Below are 22,591 nucleotides of genomic sequence, written 5' to 3'. Positions count from 1 at the left end.
GTATGATTCTTTTAATTCTTTTGGAAAGATACCCGATAGAGGGATGTCTGGGTCAAATGGAACCTCTAATCCTAGTTCTTTGAGGTATCTCCATATTGATTTCCATAGTGGTTGCACCAGTCTGCACTCCCACCAACAATGGATTATGATTTTAAACTTTGAGTCACAAAGTTTTTTGGAGTACAACTGTCCCTTTGTGGAAGCGAGACACAAAGCTTTATGTTTTACTCATTTCTCTAATTCTTAATACCTGAAACAGTTTTTAGCTATGGGATTGAAAATGAGTCATTGAAATTGTGACCTGGGAAGACATTTCTGTCATTGCCACCTGATAACACCTTCAGTGGAATGGTAACCAACCTGGATGACGTCTGAGTATTGAGATTGTCTTTTCAATTTTTTTGTATATTTCATGAATCCAGGAAATAAAATAGTATATAGCAGCATTCAAGCAGATGAGTGACATATTGATAGGCTATGCTTTTGAAAATTTAGTCATTAAAAATTCATTTTGTTGCTTAATTTTTTTGTAATAAAAGTTTTTTACCTTGAGAGAATATTCTTAGTGCTTCTAAAATTGGAATTGAAAGTTGTTAAAATTCCAAATTTTATATCGTACATAATACTCATCATGTATCTGGAGAATACATGCATTGACAAGATAACAATTTTGTTTGATAACAGAATTTTAAACTATGTTTAATTTCTGAACGGTTTAATATATTTTTCTGAACTAGTTGATTAGTTTTATAAACTTGAATTAGTAGTTCAGGTGATCTTATCTCATGAATGTTCCTTCTCTATGACTCCACTATTTTCTTTTTTAAAAAATTAATTAAATAATTTATTGGTGGTGCTGGAGATGGAACTGGTCTCATGCATGCTAGGCAAGTACCATACTAGGGAGCTGTACCCCATCCCTTTTGTTTTATTAATATTAAATTTTAATGAAGTGAGCTACAGTGAAGAATGTTTTCTGATTCTCATTCCCTGCTAAGTCACCTCTCCTGAGACCACTTTTAATGTTCTGTATCTCATGTATCTTTTTAGACAATTTCTATGAAGTTACTACTGTGCTAATATACAGGTTTATTAAAAAACATACATAGTATCACTTGATACAAGCTCTTCAGTATCTATTTGCTTTGTTTTATTTAATGCATCTTTGAGCCTTTTAGCACCCACTTTGAAAAATAGTCCGCTTTAGCCAGTTCTTTAGGTGGGCATTTTTATTAATGATGTCCTAGTATAATAAAAATAGAACAATTATATGCATTACTTTTTGCAAGCATATCTCTAGGATAAATTCCCAGAAGCCAGATTCCTAGATCATAGGCTGTATATTTAAGAATTATGGTACTAAATTTATGTAAAATTTTGTTCATTTTTCTATATGAGTATTACTCTTTTTCTTGTGGATTTTGTTGTGTTATGGTCTTTTTAACACTGATTTGTAGATGCTCTCTAGATGTTATGGATATAATTTGTCATCCTTTTTACACTTTTCTGTTTGTCTTACTCCTTTGTTTATATTTTTTGAAACTATGTAGAATTAAAAATGTTTAGTTAGTAATCTATCAAGGGGATATGTGTGTATGTGTGTGTACATGTGTCCTTTGTCTTTTGACTTATACTAATGAAAGTTCTCATACCAAGATTGTAAAAGAGAATTATAATTTTTTAGTGCCATATTATGTCTAAACTTTTGTTGTTACCTCTGCAGTTGATTTGTTTTTTCCAGTACCAGGGATTGAATGCAGGATCTTGGGTTTGCAAGTCAGGCAAGGTGCCACTGAGCTAAATCCTCAGCCCTGCAGCTGATTTTATTGTGAAGAAGGGGGAGCAATTCCTATTTTTGATCCATGTGGTCACTTATTGCAAAACATTTATCAAATGACCAGTCTTTCTCCTAAACAAATTGGGTCACCTTTACTAAATTTCCATTTGACGTATTCCACTGTATTATTTATGTATGGATGTGCCAAATACCACATTATTTTAACTCCTATGTACAATGTTTAAATTTTTCAAAATTTTATTGACATTGTGTATAATATAGGCCCTATATTCTTACTTTGAATATATTTTCTTATAACTATTTAACCTCATTTTAAGACATTCTTTGTTGTAGCTGCGGATAAATGGTGAAAAATTAGAAGAACTATTATCTGAAAGAGCTGTACAGTTCAGAGCCATCCAACGCCGACTACTAACAAGATTCAAAGATAAAACACCTGCACCCCTCCAACATCTGGACACCTTGCTGGATGGAACTTACAAGCAGGTCAGTACAATATCAGTGACAGTTTTCCATTATTGGATATAATTATTTTTCTCCTCATAGACTCTTGTACTAGAATACCAAGATAAAGTATTTTCTGTGCATGATGGTTAGGATTATTAGTATATACTTCTTGTTTTATCACATAATTATTGCCACGATTCTTTATCTTGCCAAGTAACTGGCTTGTATTTATTATTATGTCAGTTGATATTTGAGATGGAATTCTTAAAGTGTCATTCAAAGAGTTCTAGTTTCTTTCTTTCTTTCTCTTTTCTTTTTCACCTTCCACCTGTGCTTTATCATTTGTCTGTCTAGGGTGAGCTGGCTGTCAGTTTTAAGGCATTTACACTTCCAAAAGATAAAAAATATCATTCTTGGCTTGGAATAAGAATTTTTAAACTGTTAGTATCATGAGTAAGACCTCATTTCTCTTACAGTGAAGTCTTCACATGACTATAATAAAGACTGTCTGCATTGTGTACCCTGATATTTCTTACTGCATAATATTACTATCTTGGTTGGTGGTGCTGTGAATTTTTGAGTTTTTAAAATTGATTTCATTGTCTTAAGTGGATGTTCTTGTAACATATAACGTGGAAACAAGCCATCTATCCTTTACTCCCTTTACTCCAAGGTAACATTTGCAGACTACAGTATAATCTGGCAAGTGGTGTGTTGAGCTTGATGAAGCCCACAGATCTTGTTCAGATTTGCTCATACTCATTTGCACGAATGTGTGTATTAAGTTCTACCCACTTTTTGTGTTTGGGTTCCTGCATCCACCACACCCCAGTAGCAGGTGTGGCAGCCCCTGCTCTTCAGTGCTCCCCCATCTCACCCCATCTCATTCCCTCCCTTTCCTCTCCCCTACTCTGTTTTGTGGATTTTGGTAGAATAAATCAGATTTTTCTTTTCAGTTTCCCTAGGGCAGTGATGGTGAACCTTTCAGAGATGAGTGCCCGAACTGCAGCCCCAAATTCACTTAGTAATCAGAAAGTGCCAACACTGCAATTACACCTGAGTACTGAGGTTTTAGCTTAGAAAAACAACTCATACATTAACATCTTTTGTCTTAATAGAAAAACAACATGCGTGCCATAGTTTCACCACCACTATTCTAGGAGAAGGAAAACAGCTTACTATAATTTAACAATAGATTTTATATAAATATGTGCTTCTTAAAGGCTGTACATTTCTGAATATTAGTGGCAATTTGATGAAGTTCCTGAGACAGAGCAGGTTTAAGAAAGTTGCTCCATGTTACACAGATATTAAACAATGTATTGCAGAGTCCATGCTTAAGCAGATCACGTAACGTTTTCACTTTCATCACTGCCAGGTGGGAGGGAGCCACTGACTGTAACTTTTCTTTCACCAAAGTTTGATCAGGTTAAGGTAAACAGATGCATGCAAACTCTTCGTACATCTTCATGCTGTGCAGCTGTGGGTACTCAAGTTCATCCAGTTGTCATTGTGTCTGCACTGAGCAGTAACAAAATCTTTTGGAGAACTCCCCAGAGTCTAACGTTAGATCTGAAGCCTGGGTGTCAGAGGAAGAAGGGACTTTTCTAAGTTGTTAGACTTATACTGAAGTTCAGCTTCTTGGTCATCAGATGCTGCTGCTTATTGCACGTAGCAGAGAAGCTTTTGGAAAAGCTTTTAAAAGTATATTTACAATTTTTCACATGCATTTGTTAGTCAAAGCAAGACGGATTGGTAGAGCAAACTGAATTCAGTAGGGGAAGTAAAACTCACCCTTCAGCCTGGCCTATGTTTTGATACTTTTATGTGTGCTCTGATTTATTTCTCCCATCTGGAACACTAACCCTCTGTTGCGGTAGAGGGAAAATGTTTACTGATCTAAAAGTTTGTGTCAGTTGATATGGGTGTGATGTAATGACTGATCCTCCCTGATGCTCTAGAAAGGCACTTGGCTAATTTTTTTCTCCTCCCAACCAGAGGCTATTTATTAGGTATAATTTTTTTTTTTTTTTTTTTTTTTTTTTTTTTTGATGGGGCATCGAACTCAGGTCCTTGCACTTGCAAGGCAGGCAGTGGAACCACCTAAATCTCCAGCCCTATTAGGTGTAATTTTAAACAGAGATGCTATTGTTTGGAGTTTGCTGTTTATTACTTTTTCTGTTCTTAAAACTTTCTCCCATTCTGTGATGTTTGTATTTCTTCCTCTGGGAAGTGACTGTTCATTTGGAGGAGATTGGGCATGTTCAGGATGGTATGGCTGTAGACCGTTCATTTCAGATGCCCATTTTTGTGTTGGGTCTTACAATTTGGAGAGAGTAATTTTTTGAGTTTTTTTAAAAAAATATATTCTAGATATTCTTCCTTGAAGGAGTAGCTGGCAAAATTTTTCCCCTTCTGTTTGTTGTATCTTCAGTCTGTTGAAGCTTTTTTAATTTGGTGTTGAAGCTTTTTAATTTGGTGTAACCCCATTGTTGATTCTTGGTATTATTTCTTATGCATCTGCGGTGCTGTTCAGAAAGTCTTTGCCCATACCTGTATCTTCAATAATTTTACCTGTTTTGTCTCCCAGTAGATTGTTTCTGTTCTAATCATCTTTGATCAATTTTTATTTTAATTTGGTACATAGTGAAAGATATAGTCCTAAATTCAATCTTTGGCATATGGAAAGCCAGTTTTCCCAGTACCATTTGTTAAAAAGGTATTCTTAAACAATTTTCTCTAATATTTTTCCTGTCATCATTTGATCAGAATAAATATAATAACTTCAGAATAATGTTAATGTGCTTCACACTAATATACTGTACACTTAAAGTAATTGATATGGTGGATATGTTAGCATATACAATATCAAAATAATAACTTTTTGAAAAATAGGATGTGGTCACACTCCTGTTATTTACTGATATTTCCTGAGGTAGGTACTTGTATCTCCTGTGTATACTATGTAAACTCGTTTCTGTGGGTTCAGAGTGTCTAGAGATTTGTATTATTATTCCATATATATAAATTAGCCTCTTCTCACTCAAGAGAAATAAATTAGATAAGTGAATGATAGGCTGCAATGAATCATGAATAAACATAGGTGGTCTCTTTTTTAAAATTTTAATGATTTATGTTTGTAGTACATAGTAATTGTATTCATCTTGGGAAAACTGGTACATGTATGTATTAAATCTTATTCATTTTACTCCAATTCCCCTCCTGGTGGGTCTTCCCCTCCCCCAACCCCTTTCCATCTTTTACAGATATGTAAGTATTTCCTCATCCAGATCAGGATACCACCTAGAATGTAATCTCCAAGGTGTATTTTTTTTACAAGGATACCAATGGTGATCTGTGTGGCTGTGTGTAGCTCTTCACTCTCCTACAGAAATTGGTCCAGGCCATAAATCTAGGCCTCCTATGTAGTTTAAAATTTTCTACATGTTATGGTAAAAGTAAAATGAAACAAGTGAAAGTAATTTTAAGAATTTATTTTACTGGGCTGGGGATTTAGCTCAGTGGTTCTGGCGCCTGCCTTGAAAGCCCAAGGACCCGAGTTCGATCCCCGGTAACAAAAAAGAAAAAAAAAAGAATGTATTTCACTCAAACCTACATGTTATGGCTTGTGTAGATGCCCCCCAAAGCCTCATGCAGTCATAGATGGGGCTTTTGCAAAGGTGGCTGAATCTAGAGTGTGTGATGCAGGAATTGATTCATGGTGCAATGCTAGGCTCGGGGGCACTAGGACTGTGAGGGTGTGAGTGTAACATGCCCTTAGTAGCCTGGATAAGATAAAGGGGGTGGGGTAGAAAGATGCTGTTCAGGTCCCTTCTTGCTTTGCTACCTTCTGCCCACCATGAGCTATCTCTCCTCTACATGCCATCCTACCTTGGAGCCAGACAGTTGCAGATGTAAACATCCACAAACTCTGAGTAAATAAATATTTCCTCCCTTAACTTTGGGTGCTGGGCATTTTTTTCTCAGCAATGAGAAAAGTAAATAAGATGCTATCCATCCAAAATATTATTTCCTCATATAATCCAGTAAGAATTATTAATGAAATGTTTTACCTTTCACAGCAAGTCTTCAGAGCTGGTTTATCCTGTTATCTTGCACTTGGAGTATATTTCCAGTGCTGAGCAGCTATAGTGACTTGTTTCTGCTTTATTGGACAGTTGGCCCTAGGCCCAGAGAACTGCCAGCTCTCAGTTTTACTTTGTGATGTATCTTTTCTTCATTTTTTTCTTTCCTTTTATGCTTTTAAATTCCTGCTAGTGAGTAGACTGACACAGACAGTGATTCTCATGCACTGGATGTGAGCAACAGACAAATGGGAGGAGGAGTTACTAGGTGGTCAGAGTACCACCAGGAATGTTTGTCAAGTAAACCACACATCAGGTGTTCTTTTGAAAAATCAACCATGAAATTTAGTGTCAGCCGACACGAGCCATCATCCCAACTCTCCGTTTCTTTGACTTTGGACCTGTTGCTTCCTGTGTCAGAACTTCACCTTCTTCACTTGCACATTTGGACTCCTTAGGACCTGAGCATAATCTAACATGGTTGCTCATCTTCTAATCACATTTCCAATAAATATTCATTGTACCCACATAACGCTTATGGCGTGGGAGTTGCAATCTTGCCTTCTCTGGAGTTCAGGATTTCACAAACCAGCAGGACCTTCAGAGTCATTTAATGGCAGCCCCCAGGATTTGTGGGGTGGACTGTGATGACAGTGACCTAAGTGACAGGGCTTTGAGAGCCTGAGTTAGGTTCGCACACAGTATCCAAGCACCCGGTATGGTTATAATATTGAAGTTATGCTTTCCTGGGTTAGAGGTGTGGTGCTAATTGACGTTAATGACTGTGGCACACACATCAAGGAGAAGTATACCTATTAGTGTATTGGAAAAAATCTTTTTATAACTATCTAGTATGCTTCACTTCCTGAGGGCATGTGTTCTTTGTATAAATTAAATGAATAGCTTCTATCTGCATGTTTTAAAATCAGTTTTGAGTTTTCTTCTTGGTAGTGGCAGCTTGAATGACTGCCTAGATTGTAAATTTAGCATTAGTATTTTGTTGTTAGTAAGTTATCAGATTGAGAAATTTGATCAGCTGTCTGAAATGAAGCATTCTTAGCCAGAAGTAATCGGGGGTACTGTCTGCTAAAATTTCATTCTACTTATTTGCTCTTTCAAATAACTAGTTCTTTGAGATACACTCAGAGACAAGATGTTTCTGATATTACAATATAACTATTAATGGGCCCATTATAAGGAAATGAAAAATCTTTTTGTGTCAGCGATGAGAGAAAAATATAAAAGCAGCCTCCAATTATCTGTCATTATATAAGGCTTTCTTTGATTTATGTTATCTGTCTTCCTCTTTAATCCCATCTATGACAATTATTCCTTTTGTTTCAGTTTTCTGTAAATGTAGTTCTGAATGATTTGAATTGTAAGTTAACAATTATTACAACTCTTATAATCCTCACAGCTGACCCTTCACCTTCCTATCCTCTATTGTATCTCTCTCTAAATGAACACAGTCAGCTTCCTCGAGAGATTATTTTGTAATCTTTCTCCATAACAATAACAAAAAGATGTTCTATCTTTACAAGAATAGGTATGAACTTTCCTGATACTCTTTATATTTATACATACATGATAGCAATGCTTAGAGTGTTGGTTCAAAGTCCAAATGTCGCCAAGGATAAATTGAGGTGATGCATTTTTATTAGGCCTGACGTGTACACGGTAACAAGGTAGTAGTAGGTGAAAATGACTTAATATAAGTAAAAGAAATGTACTTTGAACATTGGACTTCAAATGGGTTTAAGTATATTTTCACATTACCCAAGAATCACAAATAGATTGTTATGTAGTAAGATCAGAGTTATCCAACTTCACTGGGTTCCTATGGCCCCCTGTATTTTTGTTCTTAAGTTTCCTTTTATATGAACGAATGACTGCCTAGATTGTAAATTTAATATTAGTATTTTACTTTGGTAAGTTTATCATATTCAGAAATCTGTCTGAAATAAAGCATTCTTTTTTACATTAATTTTATTGGTACATTTTAGGTATACAATACGATGACATTCATCATTGGGATCTTGTACCTTTCCATCATATATCTTGGTCCTTATTTTTTCTCCATTCCCCTGCCCTCCCTGAGACCCCTCCATCTCTCCCTATTTACAAAGACTTTGCTTCCATTTTTTCCTTTTCTCAAATTTTAAAATAAAGCGTTCTTATCCAGAAGTAATCAGTGGTGCCTTCTGCTAAAATTTCATTCTACTTGTTGTTTGATCTTTTAAAAGATTATTTCTTTGAGATACACTCAGAGGCAAGATGTTTCTAATATTACAATAGAACTATGAATGGGCCCATTATAAGGAAATGAAAATCTTATCTTTTTGTGTCAATGATGAGAAAAATATAAAAGTGGTCTCCAATTATCTGTAACTGTATGAGGCTTTCTTTCATTTATGTTATCTGTCTTCCTGTTTAATCCCATTTGGAAGAGTTCTTCCTTTTGTATCAATTTACTGTAAATGGAATTCTAATTAGTTTGAATTTTGAGCTCACAATTATTATAACCCTTATAATCCCCACAGCCCTCCTTCCTTTCCCTGTATTCTCTTTATCCAAATAAAGGAACACACCATTTTCTAGAGAGATTATTTTGTACTTTTTCAATAATAACAACAAAAAATGTTCTGTCTTTACAGGAATAAGTATAAACATTCCTGATACGTATTTCTTTGTATATTAATACATATGATAATAGTGTTTACAGTGTTGCTTAAAAGTCCAAATGTCACCATATATAAACTAAGGTGATGCATTTTTATTAGGCCTGACATGTATATAGAAGCAAGGTACTATGGTAGTATGTAAAAGTGATTTAATATAATGAAAAGAAATGGGTTTATTTTCACACTACCCAAGAATCACAAATAGATTGTTATGTAGTAAGATCAGAGGTATCCAACTTCACTGGGTTCCTATGGCCCCCTGTATTTTTGTTCTTAAGTTTCCTTTTATATGATTTCTAAATTTCTTATAAGATAATAGATTTCAGGGAAGTCCAACTTCCTTTATCCAAAAATTGACCCACTGGTTTCTAGATGTCATTTAATATTTTTGTTTGGCGATTCCCCAGTTAGAGTGGGGGGGCTCAAAGTCATGTTCTTGGGGTATTTTTCCTCTTTAAGTGATAGACTGTCACAGACTGCATCCGTCAGTCTTTCTTCCCATCTTTGTGCTCTAAGGTAAAGCTTGGAGGCTGTGGTCTCAGGGAACCCTGTGGGGCTGGTCCTTACGTCATACATGTCAGCTCCTTGTTCGACCCATTACATAAGATCAATTTTATGAGAGTAGTTTTTCTTTTTTTTTCATTTTTCACTTCTCCCATTATAAAAATTCGGGGATCCCTGTTGTCTATCACGTTAACTGGGGCTTCTCACTGTGACATTCGCAGATCACTAAAGAGCCCTACGCAGCTCTCTCTGATCTGGACTCCTACTTCTGTGGGAACTGTGTGCAATCAGACAAGGCTATCTTCTTAGAAGATCAAGCAAATTGTCCATCAAAGGCTGAAGGATTGCTATGGAATACAATTCAGTCTTCAAGAAGGAAGAGATTCTGTCATTTGTGACAACATCTGTAGAACTGGAGAACAGTATTAATGGGGACAGAGATAAGCCAAACTCAGAAAGACAGGTGCTCCATGTTCCCTCATAAGAGGTGGAAGGAAAACAACAGAACTTAGCAAAGCAAAGTGTAGCAGTAGCTAGCAGAGTATGAGAGGCTGAGGGGTTGAGATGGTGGTAATCAAAGGCTACACAGCCCTACGTAGATAAGAGGAAGGTCTTTGTTTTTTTTTGCTTGGAGTTAAATTGCACAGTATGAGAAATATAGCTAACAATGGAGTACCATACATTTAAATTTCACTGAATAAATTTCAATTTTTCTGATTATAAAATGTGTTCAGTAGCTTAGAAAATGAATATGTTAATTCCTTTGATTTAATCATTCACATAGTATAAAAACACTTCTGGATCATATTTATAATTTTTAATTAGAAAAGATTCAAACATAATATGTAGTTTTCATACCAAAATTCACTCATTATAAATAGCTATTGCACAACAGTTCCTTCTCCCTCCCCCAGCAGCCACCATTCTGCTTTCTGCCTCTGTGAGGCTGATACCTCAGATAAACAGAACCTCTGTGAGGCTGATACCTCAGATAAACAGAACCTCTGTGAGGCTAATACCTCAGATAAACAGAATTTTGTCTATGATAGGTTATTTCCTTTACCCTTATGTCTTCAGGATTCGTTTGGGTTGTAGCAAATGGCAGGATTTCCTTCTTCACTGAGGCCTGATTAATCTTCCACTGTGAGTATATACATTTTAATTATCCATTCACCTGTCAGTTGATACTCATGTTGTTCCTACCTCATGACTGTTGTGAATTCTGCACTAAACATGGGAACATGAATTTCTGCTCACGATCCTGTCTTCAGTTCTGTTAGACACAGATCCAGAAATGGTGTTACTGAATCATATGGTGGTATAATTTATAATCTTTGAGGTAACTCTGTACTCTTTTCCATAGTGCTTGTACTTTTTTATGCTTTCTACAACCACAGAAATGGGTCCAGTTTCTTCACATCCTCACCAGCACTTGTTATTTTCTGATTTCTTTCAAATTGTATAAATAGGTATGTGCTGGTGTCCTCACAGCTTTGAGGTAATATCACAGTGTGGTTTTGATTTGCATTTCCCTAGCAGTTTGTCATGTTGAATACTTTTTCATTTGTATTTCTTCTTTGGAGCAATGTCTCTTCAGGTCCTTAATCTTTTTGTAAATTAAGTTCTTATTGAGTCATATATATTTTGGATATTAGCCTCTTATCAGATATATGGGTTGTAAATATTTTCTATCTTTCTTAGACTTCCTTTACACTGTGTTGCTTGTTTACTTTTCTGTTCAGATGCTTTTATCTGATGTAGCCACTTTGCCTATTTTTTATTCTTGGTGCCTGTGCCTTTGGCGTCATATAGGCAGCAAATCATTGCTAATGTCAACATTACAAAGCTTTTCCCGTACACTTTCTTCTGGGACTTTTACATTTTCAGGTTTAATTTTTAAGTGTGGACTACATTTTGAGTTAAATTTTTGTCTCTTTTATTTTTTATTCCCCCCACCCTTTAATTTCTTGCCTTGCCTGATGGCTTTGCTCTGTTGGGCCTCATGTAGTTGTAGCCTTCGTTGTCTTTTTCTAGGATATTGTGTAGAATTATTTGAGTGCTGGTTTGGCATTCATGAAGCTGTTCTTTATTCAGGTGTTCTTTAGCATGGAAGTATCTTATGTCCCCATCAATTTGGAAAGATCATTTTGCAGGATACATCAATCTGGGTTGGAGGTTGTTTTCTTTTAGGGCTTCAAATACCTCACTCCAGGCTCTCCTTGACTTGAGGGATTGTGTTGAGAAGTCTGCTGTGATTCTGATGGGCTTTCCCTTGTGTGGGGTTTGTTTCTTTTCTCTTACTGCTTATAGGATTTTGTTCTTCTGTTCAGTTTCTGGGATCTTAACTATTATATGTCTAGGTGTAGATTTTCTTTGATCATGGCTAGTTGGAGTCCTATCTGCCTCATTTATGAGTATGTCAAATTCTTTTGCTCTGTTTGGGAGGTTTTCTGTCATTACTTCTGTGAACAGTTTTTTTTATATCATTTGTACTTTCTCCTTTTTTGTGAACTCCTGTCAGTCTTATGTTATTCTTCTTTGCATCATCTAGTAGCTGCTGGATTGATTTCTCATGGTCCCTTACTATTTTTAAGAGATCTTTCTTTTCATGGTCACTAAGCGCAATTCTGTCTTCTATATTAGATACTGTATCTTAACATTGGCTCAATCTGCTGTGAAAACTTTCAATGGAGTCTTTAATCTCCTGGATATCTGTTTGAATGTGTTTCATGGTTTTCATTTCTTTCCTATACGGGGCATTCATGGCTTCTATCATGGTCCTGATCTTTTTTTTTTTTTTTTTTTATTTTTTTTTTTTTTTAATCTGTTTCTGTTCTAAAGACTAATTCTGTCTTGCATTCTGCTCACCATCTCTGTAGTTATCTGGGAAATTATTTCCATTTTGAATTTTTCTAGAACACATTTATGTGTTTTGTTGCTTCCTGTGCTATCAGTTCAGGGTGTCCAGGTGGTTGATTATGAGATTTTTCTACCTTTTTGCCCCAGAATTTGCCTTTGGTGAGCCGGAAGTCTGGGTTTCTGCCTTGCTTAGATGTCTTCTCTTTTCCATTTTTGTTGTTGGTACTGTTTTTGGTCTAATTCCTGGCTTGATACTTGAATATTTCTTATTGTAAGTATTGTTGTTTCTTGTATTTAGAACCCTTATGGAATGATTGCTTCTCCAAGGTGTCTTCCAGATATAGCTGGACTTTAGGTTTTGAGTCTCTATTGACTCTTAGGCAATCTCCTTTTCAGTATACCAGTGTATCACAGCTGATTAGAACAATCACAACACCTTAGCCCAAGTGATAACAATCTGCAACAACAATATCATGAAGCACAGCTTAGGAAGTGACAGTTTGCGGTAGCTATTAATGTATCACCTTTAACCATGTGAATTAAATAAAAATCGAGGACCAGCCCAAAATATGTTTATAGTGAATAAAGTTTTCAATATATCGACTTTATCTTTAGGGATGAGAACTTAGAAGGAGTTAGGGAGGGAGGGATAGATACGTAGAAAGATTGGGAAAGGTTAGAAGTGAGGCCCCAGGACACAAGATCACTCGAATTCTGGGAAACTGCTGAAGCCAAAGAAAAAAGACAGAACAAAATAACAAAAGACAAGAATAGAACAAATTAAGAACAACAGTGAAGATAGAAACTGTATTCACTTTCCTATAAAACTAATGCAATTGATAAAAGGAAAAAGTGAGAATAAAAGAAAAAGAATGAAAAAAGAAATCCAAGTAAGACAAGAATAGGAACAGAAAGGGAGAGAGATGAGCAACAAGGTGGGAGAAGGAGAGAAAAGAGAAAAGAAAAAGAAGAGAAAAAATAAATTTGAAAAAAATAAAAATTAAAAGAAAGAGAAAAATAACTTAGAACAAAATAAAAATGAAGGGCCTCCTTCAGGGTATGTCTCTGCTGTCACAATAGACACCATGGGCAGTAGTGTGCAAATCTAAGTGTGTCTCAGCAAGCCAGCAACACTCCACTGAGATAAATGGCTGATTTCTGACTGCAAGGCCCAACAAAGTTGGGCTCGTGCTGGATTGAACTGTGCAAAGTTCACTGTAGCTTCCAGCTGCCCTTCCCCTGATTGGAGGTGCTGATCCCTCCAACTTACCAACTACAGTGGTCTGGGGTGCCTTTATTGAAGAGATTTTCTTCACTTTTCCATTAGGCTTCAGTTTTCATGGAGGAGCCTCAGAGAGGCCCTCTCTTTGTTGTTCACTTCTGCTCTAACTTCTGGAGCTCAAATCAGTGGCCTTTATGACCCCCTGTGCCTCTAAGGTGTCCAGTTAAATATTGTATATGTTGTAAGGATCCAGTTTTTTTCTTTTGCATGTGGATATCCAGTTTTCCCGATGATCTTTGTTCTTCTGGTATCTTTGCCACTGTGCCTTGCTACTTTTGACCATTATGCGTGAGTTTATTTCTGATATCACTGTTCTGACCCATTGGTCTATATGTCTCTTCATGCAAGTACCATGATGCTTTGATCAGTATAGCTTTGTATTGAATGTATAGATTGTTTCGGGTTGTATAAACATATAAACAGTATTAAGTCTTCCAATCTATAGACACAGGATGTATTTCTATTGATTTCAGCAATTTTTTTTTAATCTTTCCACTTTTAATGTGGTTTCCACCTGTGCACTTCCCTTTTGCTTATAACACAGCCTTTCGACTGTCATCTCTATTATTTCCTCCATTGCTTTTGGAAATCGTTCTTGACGTCCTCAAAAATACAGCCATTCCCTAGGACAGTTTCTTCTTTGTTCTCTTCATACACTGCTCTTCCTGCTGCCTCTCCCTGTTGTGTCCTCCTGATTTGCTGCTCTTCTCACTGGATGTGCTTTCGCTGTCTGCCTGGTTCCTGTAGGATCTATGCAGTTCCTTATGGGATGTTTTGATCTGATTTATGTACAGACCCCAAGGTACGAGGTGTGAGCAGAGGGGTGATAACATTCAGTAGAAATAGTCACCCAGTTTGATTTTAACTAGCATTATCCCATCCCATCACACAGAAGTACATGTTCATGACTCAGTTAGTTGATTTCACTACCACTGATTGGGTCATGACTCATAGTTTGAGAGGAATTTAAGGGTAGAGAAAATAGGTCTGAGAAATGATTTCTGTTTGTCCTTTAGATTGATTGTCACTGAGTACTTTTTGTCAGTGAAGAATGCAGAGAGATGTGCTATTTAATAGTCTTTTTCTATTTTGAATTGTATATAAAATTGCACTTCTTGCTTTCTGTTGAATTTGGGGGCAATATTTTAGTTTTTTCCTGTTTTGATTTATAGTAGCCCTAGTTTACTGGTTTTAGTAGGTTTAGCAAATCGGTTAGCAAATTTGTTTCTTTGATATAAATTAATGATAGTGGATGCTGAGCAGCCACCTAGAGTTGTCATTGCTGTATGTGAATTCATTTTGGGGTGTGGACTTGATTTATAAATCCATAAAGGCACATTTTTCCCTGTTGTCTCCATTATCCCCCTGTAATTCTTATTGTTGTTTTAGATGGATGACATTACTAGAGAATCAAGATCTAGAAGCTGATATTTTACTAAATATATATAAGTGGTACCTCAGTTCATGAACTTAATTTTAAGTTCCATGATTCTGGCCCAGAACTGAATCAAGTTTCCCCGTAAGGTTCAATATCACCCTATGCAATTTGTGAACAGAAGCAAATTTTTACTGAATGCTTCTGTTCACCAACTGAATTGTTCACAAATAGAAATGTTAATGAACCTAGGTATTACTATACTTTCACAGGCATCTCTGCAGTCTTTGAGTTTGTTAAAAAGGCCTTTACCCTTAAAAAATACTTCCAAAGTTAAACACTATTTGATTAAACACTGTTGCTGTAACAATAACCTTTGCTGGCTCTGAATAAGCAAACATCACTTGCTTAAAAAATCCTGATCAGAAAAATTGTGTGAAATAGCATAGCATTAATATGAAATTTGATATTTGACTTATGCGACACCAGATTAAATTAGTTGTAACAGCCTGGATGACCATAGGCTTATACATGGTGCTGACCAGGTCTCCCTTCCAGAGCATTTCTCCCTTTTGTGAAGGGCTGCTGGAGTTTCATGGCAAATGGGATCTTTTCTCCATCTTTTGCTCAGAAAGTCTCTCTTGAAATTAAGGGAGCTACGTAGCTAAATGACCTGGCTCAAAATAACTGAACTGGATTTCAGCATCAGGCAAACTAGGGTAATATTTGATGAATTGTTTTTGTTTGTTTGTAATTTTGAAGTAAAGTGATTGAGGGACTACTTTTGACATTAATACCATCTCTATGGTTTGCAACATTGTGTTAGATTTGTGTTGACATGGTTTTAATTAAGAAAAGAAGATAATACTATAAAGGTTAAATTTGGGTTGTGCACATGGCAGGATTGGACTGTAGAAAAATTTAAAATCTTCTTTGTCTCCTCCTCCTCCTCCTCCTCCTCTTCCTCCCTCTTCCTCTTCCTCCCTCTTCTTCTTTCTCTTCCCCTTCCTCTTCTTTGCCTTCTTTTCTTTTTCCTTATGTGCCTCCAGTGTAAATCAGACCATATATATGCATGTGGAAATAATTAAACACAGAAATGCAGTCTATTTGTTGGCCTGAAAGAATGCTTGAATGCCTGGGACATGTGCATAATCTTGGTTAGATATTTGTCTAATGCTAATTAGAATATTTGTTTTCAGTTAAAGATGCCAAATCTTCAGAAAAGTAATTGGCTTTTGCTTTCTATGTAGCAAACTACTTTAAGTCCCTGAAGTATCCCACATCTGAAGCTAATTTTTCCTGATTCTATCAAGTTTAGTTATGAGCAGAGCAAGGATTGACTAGTTTTTTAATATTTAAAATACTTCTCGACAAGATTTCAGCACTGTAGCTTGTCTACAAACCTTAAGGCAGGCACACTAAACAGATAGAATCTTTGTATTTTGCAGTAGTAGTATAAAACCTTGGCAGAACTCTCTTCTTGAGATAAACTAAATTTATTCTTTGTTTCTGTACTTTAAATGTAGGTTTTCATTAGATTTCAACAAAAAGTAGAAATAATGTATGTCATCTAATCTTACATGTGTACTTTACTCTTACAGTCATCCTAGGAAGTATATTTTGTGGTGGTCTTTGAGCCTTGAGAGTGTTAGTTGGTTTACAAATATTTGATATGATGTATCAAAATATTTGGAGTTAGTAAAAATAAAAGCCTCTTAGCAAAACATTGAGTATTTGATCACTGAAATTCTGCAATTAGTAGATTCAGTTTAAGGGATTTCTCTGTCAAATGTTTAGTGATTGATTATTATTTGTAGGGTTCTTACATAAGTGTTTATCATGTGGTTCACACCCCAACAATCATGTTTTTCTTGTGTAGATATGAAGATGATAAATGTTCCCACTTAGTCTTTCTCCATTGAAAGTAATCATTGAAATGTCTGAAAAATAAAATGATGCTTCTTGAGTGAAGTATGAGCAGTGCATCATACATAACCTTTACATAAAAATGCATTATCACATGAAAGTTTTTGATTGGTACAGTGATTAGGAGTAGTTCAAAAAGAGAGTATTCTAATGTATTTTTTGTACTAGTACCCATATTGTTAGAAGAAATGCATAGTCATGTTTCCACGTCACTTTTCTTACCCAAACTGTCAGGTAAGTGCTGTCCACTTGAGTTGAGTGGATTTCAGCCTGTTTTGTCTGTCTCCAAGGTAGCATGACCTTCAGACTCATCTTCCCACCCTGTGTTTCCAGGGCGGGCGCAGAGCAGGGTGCGGTGTGTTCCACAGCTGTACACCTCTGTGGAATGCTCTGGTCCAGTCCCCAAGGCAGTTGGCATCTGTTCGGGGAGCCTCTGGAGGGAGGCTTTCTGTTTCTGCCAGTAATTTCCTCTAGGACTAACATATTCTTTTGCTAATGAGACATGTACTCAACCCCTTGCGTACCTATATTTATCATCGCTTCTCCTGGAGTTGAACAGTCAGTGCACGTCATGTGGGCAGGCCTGCCTTGCTGTGATCCTATCTATCAGGTCATTTGGGACTGTTTTGTCATGGCGGGATTTTTGTGGTCCTCTCCACGCTTAGAAAGCAATTATCTTGGAACAAGAATGGGCTCTGTCATCCTTCCGGTATTAAGTTGCTAGCACTGAATCTTTCATGCTCTGTATCATTTGGGGTGGATTCTTTACTGCATCTCAATTCAATTTAGTTTTTGAAAAATCATGTTTTACATGAACCTGAGTCCTAGGACTAGAAATAATGTTGTAAAGTACATCTTTCTAAAGAAATTATTTTCTGAAAAATTTTGAAAGCTGTCGTCTACAATGTTTGGTATAGTTTAATAGGTAATGCTATATAATAATTACTCAGGCCTCCAAAAAGAGCCAAGCGATTTTTTACTGAGTTAATTTCTCTGCGCTTCTCATATTCCACACAAGGAGATAGGCTAAATGATAGTTCCTCTGCCTCCAAGCAGTTACTGGTCCAGATAAAATAGTTTTCGGCAGTCAAGGTGTGCAGGCCCAGGCCTTCCTAAAACTCTCAGTGCCCGAAATACTTTCCACTGTCATCCATTTACACACTTTCAGCTCTGTCTAGCCATAGAAGCCACTGGGACTCTGAGTGATAATCCCATTAGCCATTGTCTTATAAGACTGAAATTTAAATTTGTAAGTAAAAGACTCTTAAGAGAAGCTTCCACATAACACTTACAAAATCAAAGAACAGAGGCGTAAAAGGCATGAATGTAAATTACAAGATAGTTGCTTATTTTATGTCAGCAGTGCCGCCAGCAGCTCAGACAAAGCAAGAGGACTCTTTATCCCCAGTAGAGTCGTTAGTGAGTGAGTGCACCAGCTTCTGTTCTCAAAGCACCGTTCTCAGAAACAGGGAGTTGCGAGGAACGTGTGTTTTCTTGGTCCTGTAGGGAGGACCCCCCCAAGCACTGGTGGTGAACCTATGGTATGTGTGCTGCAGTCAGCTGTTGACTTTTTGTTTTGGTACCGGGGATCGAACTTGGGGACCTTGCACTTGCGATGCAGCTTGTGGACCCACTGAGCTAAATCCCTGGCTCCAGCTGTTTGTTATCACTGGAAGCTTTAGAGGTTTGCCTTCACTCGATTTCCTGTCCCCATGGGCTTTTGGGGGAGGGCTTACTGGCATCGGATCCCGGAGGTGCTCTACCACCGAGCTGTATCCTCAGCTCTCCTTTTAAACTTTTCAGATAGGGTCTTGCTAAGCTGGCCAGGTTGGCTGCATACTTGCGGTCCAGCTGCCACAGCCTCCAGAACAGCTGGGATTATAGGCTGCTCTATGAGTCTGGTCATGGTAGACTTTTGATTGGATTGTACGTCCAGAAATGAACTTAATCAGTTTTTTAATTGTTAGATATTTTCATTGCTTTGATGATCTTGTCACTGTACTTGATGTTGCAGTGAGCACCTTGAAGGTAAAACTTGGTGCATTCGTGAGCATTTCCTCAGGATAACTCCCCAGGTGTGGAGTAGCTGGCAAACATTCACAGATGTTTATAAAGACTGTAACATGTGTTTCTTTTCAGGAAAGCTCCCTTTACCAGCATGTCCGGTTCTTTGACAACTTTGGAAATTATTAAAAAGAAAAGAAAACAAAGTAGCTCTCCCGTTTTACAGATGGTGGCGTCTTGAACTCTCTGTGAACTGCAGCATGTTCAGGCAGAGGCCCTGGTGCTGGTCAGCCCATGGGGTGAGAGTTGCTCTTGCAGTCTGGTGTTAGATGTGGGACTGAAAGTGCAGAGCTTAAGGCCAGCCTTGCCTCTCTGACACTTCTTCTGGATTGCTCCTAGGCCTCGCTGCGTATTCTCTGCCTGTGCTTTGGAACTGAGGCAACACGGAGAAACCGAGCTTCTCAGCTTGTTTCTTATTGGGTTCTTCCTGCCTTTGGGTCTTACCCATGGAGCACTTTCCAGTCGAATGTTTTCCAAAACATATGTTACTTCAGGTTGAGAGGCTGCGTCCATCTCTCTTGTTGGATTTGTCCTAGACTTTGTCTCTCTTCTTCTCACTCCAGGAAACCACACTCTAGTCACTAGTTTTCAGAAATGAGCTTCGGTGGAGTGCTAGAGACTCAGTGGAACCCCTCAGGCCGCGAGGATAGAGGAGAAAGTCAGCCTTTCCCCCGAGGACCCCAGCACTTGTTTTGTGTGTTGAGCATCACTTTTGATTTTAAGTTTTAAAAAGTTTGACGACTAATTCCCAGTTATAATGTTTTAATATTTAAATTAATACTACATGTTTGTAGAACATGATTCCGTTCTTCCTAACTTTACATAATACATTTTAGTTCTTTTTTCATCACCGTCTCCTCCCTTCTCTCCCCTCTCTCTCCATTTTTTGGTCCTTTTTCCTTTTCCAAAATCTCTAGCTCCCTATTTCTTATTATCTCCCTTGTATTTTCTTCTTTCTTTATTTTTTGGGTTTGTCATATAAGAGAAACCGTGAGATATTTAAGCTTATGTGTCTGATTTATTTCACTTAACATTATGGCCTCAAGATTTCCTACAAATCACTGAAGTTTGTACTTCTTTGTGGCTGTTGTGTGTAAATACCACGCTGTCCTTGCCCGTCCATCTATTGATGGACAGATACATATTTTGCTTCCAACATTTGGCTGTTGTGAATTGTGTTGCCATAAACACAGGTACACATGTTTCACGATGTCTTCAACTCTTTCGGGAAGATTAACTTTTGAAGTTTTGGCAGGGCCTTTGGGGCCGTCTGACACAGCCTCTGCTTGCTCTATCTGATTTTCAGCCTTCTTAGCTTTGCTCAGCACTCAGGGAGAGAGTGCTCCTTCTTTCTGTGCATCACAGCATGGGGTAAATTGGATTCATCTTCTTGGTTAGACAACAGAGTCTATTTATGAAGATGTTTATTAGTTGGCAAAAATAAGGACCAGGAGATTTTAAGTACTTTACCTTGAAAAACTGAAGGTCCTGGCAACACAGGCCTTGTACCCTCACAATGGGATCCGGCTGCCCTCCTCAGAGATCCTGCCTGTGTGGATAGCACCCACCACTGTGCTGTTCCTGACAGTGGCCCTGAGAGCCAGGGACTTCTGATCTTTATATTCACATCAGCTCTCCTCCCTTAAGAAGACCTGTGGAGAAACCTATTTTATGCACATCTGCAAAAGGATGAATGGTAGACTGAGAAAGTCTATTTGTTTTGTGATTCAGGACATCATGTGGACCATTGCAGATCGTAGGGGGCCTGTTAGAAGCACACACCTGTTGCTCACCTGTTCGGCAGTGGTACTTGAGAGCCTGCTGCATCCAGACCACTGAGCTACGATGCACAGTGATGGTCACTCAGCTCACAGTGTGCCGGGTTGTCCAAGCATCCCAAAACCCATCGCTTACAGGCATCTCAAGGTCTAAGTGGCTCAGATGGGAGAATTAACGGGCAGCCATTGTCTTCTTTGGTCAAAAATGACACTAGCCCATTGTCCCTTTTTCCTCTCACATGAATAGATGAGAGTAGAGACATTTGGTTCTCTGATGCTCCCAGCTAGGAAAGTCTTATTTATCTGCACTTGCTCAATAGGTATTAGGGACACTGGGCAGGGGAGTTGGGGGGGATACGAAACATACTGGAAATGGTCGTTCCAGTCTTGTTGGCGTGAAGTGCTATGCATCTCCACAGCTACAATGGGCACAACCTCAACAGTAGCAGTTGGGTTTTGTGTGTGGTCCACAAAGCCCCACTAAGTTGGTGAATAATATACTAACCCCCTTGTAAGTATTTCCTGCTAGTTTCTAATTTCAAATACGTACTAATAATACGTTCCATTTTGGTGCATTATAGGTGAAAACGTCTTCTGAGGTCTGGTTTTTGGAATAAACAATTTATAACATTGTCTCACTGGGAGAAAGTCCTTCTATTGTCTTAAGTACCTTACTAATAAACACTCTGAGAATGTTGCAGTTCCTTTCTTTCTTTAGGATGCTTCCTTTCTTGGGATTTCATATTCCTAGATTCAGGGCATTATAACTGATTTTAGTCCTCTAGTCCAGCCTTCTAGTGGGTATGGAAACTCTTTCATTTATTACAATCTAAGAGTAGACAGGCAAATAATTTTCATCTCTTATTCAAGTCTACAAAATTGGTGATGACTGTTTAAAATATTGAATTAAAGATTTGAAGTTCTACCCAGGTTCTAAAGCAAAGTGTGCCATAATTCTTTACCATAGTCTGAGGCGTGTACATTTAAAATGTTTTAGTACATGCTGAGCTATAAACAGGAGTGGGTTTTTTGTTTTGTTTTTTTTTTGCTAATTGTGATAGTGAATCTTGATTATCAACTTGACTGGATTGAGAGACACCCAGAGACTTACTAAAGTACGCTTCTCAGTGTCCATGAATTGTTTCCAGAGAGCACTGGCTTGTGGGACTGGTGCCTGAGGGGACCTGCCCTGAACGTGGTGGAACCATCCAGTAGGGTGAGGACCAGATGGAACAAAAGTGCAAGAAAGAGAAAGCCCTCAGCATGGGCTTTTCCCTTCTGTCTGTGTCCTGGCTGCCACGAGCTCATCAGCTTTCCTCCACCACAGCTTCCTTGTCGTGATGTTTCTGCCTCATCATCAGCCTAAAAGCAGTGGAGCCAGCCAGCCGTGAGCTGAAACCTCCAAAACTGTGAGCCACAGTAAACCTGGCCCCACAAAGTGGGTGTTCTTGGGTGTTTTAGCACAGCAATGTGAGGCATTCAGAGTGAATTTTCATTTTCAGCCTTTGGAAACCAAAGTTATAATAGCCTTTTTCTTCCAAATGGCCACTCTCTCATTTAGCCATATTCTTTGGTGGCTTCACTCAAGTACTGAAGAACAGAACACAGCTCACGTGAGGAAAGATGGAGACAGAAAGGTTCCTACTGACCTTGCACATGCATGCACTCTGAGTTTAGGCACTTTTCTCTATCTAGTTTCTCCTGGGTGTGGAGATTCTACATGGCCTCATGCAGCCTCTACATCCTGGGTTCTGTGAGTACAGGGCTCACCTCTCTCTTGCTTTCTGGACCA

General features: G+C 37.8%; 1 protein-coding gene across 3 annotated transcripts in view; it reads left to right on the top strand.

The window, feature by feature from the left end:
* LOC104853204 (protein PTHB1) overlaps positions 1-22,591 on the top strand; it is a 285,577-nt gene that overhangs the window by 162,286 nt on the left and 100,700 nt on the right. For all 3 annotated transcript variants that reach the window (XM_033761023.1, XM_033761024.1, XM_033761025.1), the window contains exon 19: positions 2,132-2,284. In XM_033761023.1, coding sequence (XP_033616914.1) covers positions 2,132-2,284 — 153 coding nt within the window. The remainder of the gene's footprint in view (positions 1-2,131; positions 2,285-22,591) is intronic.

The sequence above is a fragment of the Fukomys damarensis genome, unplaced genomic scaffold, assembly GCF_012274545.1.
Source record: "Fukomys damarensis isolate Sample0158 unplaced genomic scaffold, DMR_v1.0_HiC HiC_scaffold_7, whole genome shotgun sequence".
NCBI lineage: Eukaryota > Metazoa > Chordata > Mammalia > Rodentia > Bathyergidae > Fukomys > Fukomys damarensis.
The sequence above is the reverse complement of the archived record's forward strand: the minus strand, read 5'-3'. Positions and strand labels throughout refer to the sequence as shown.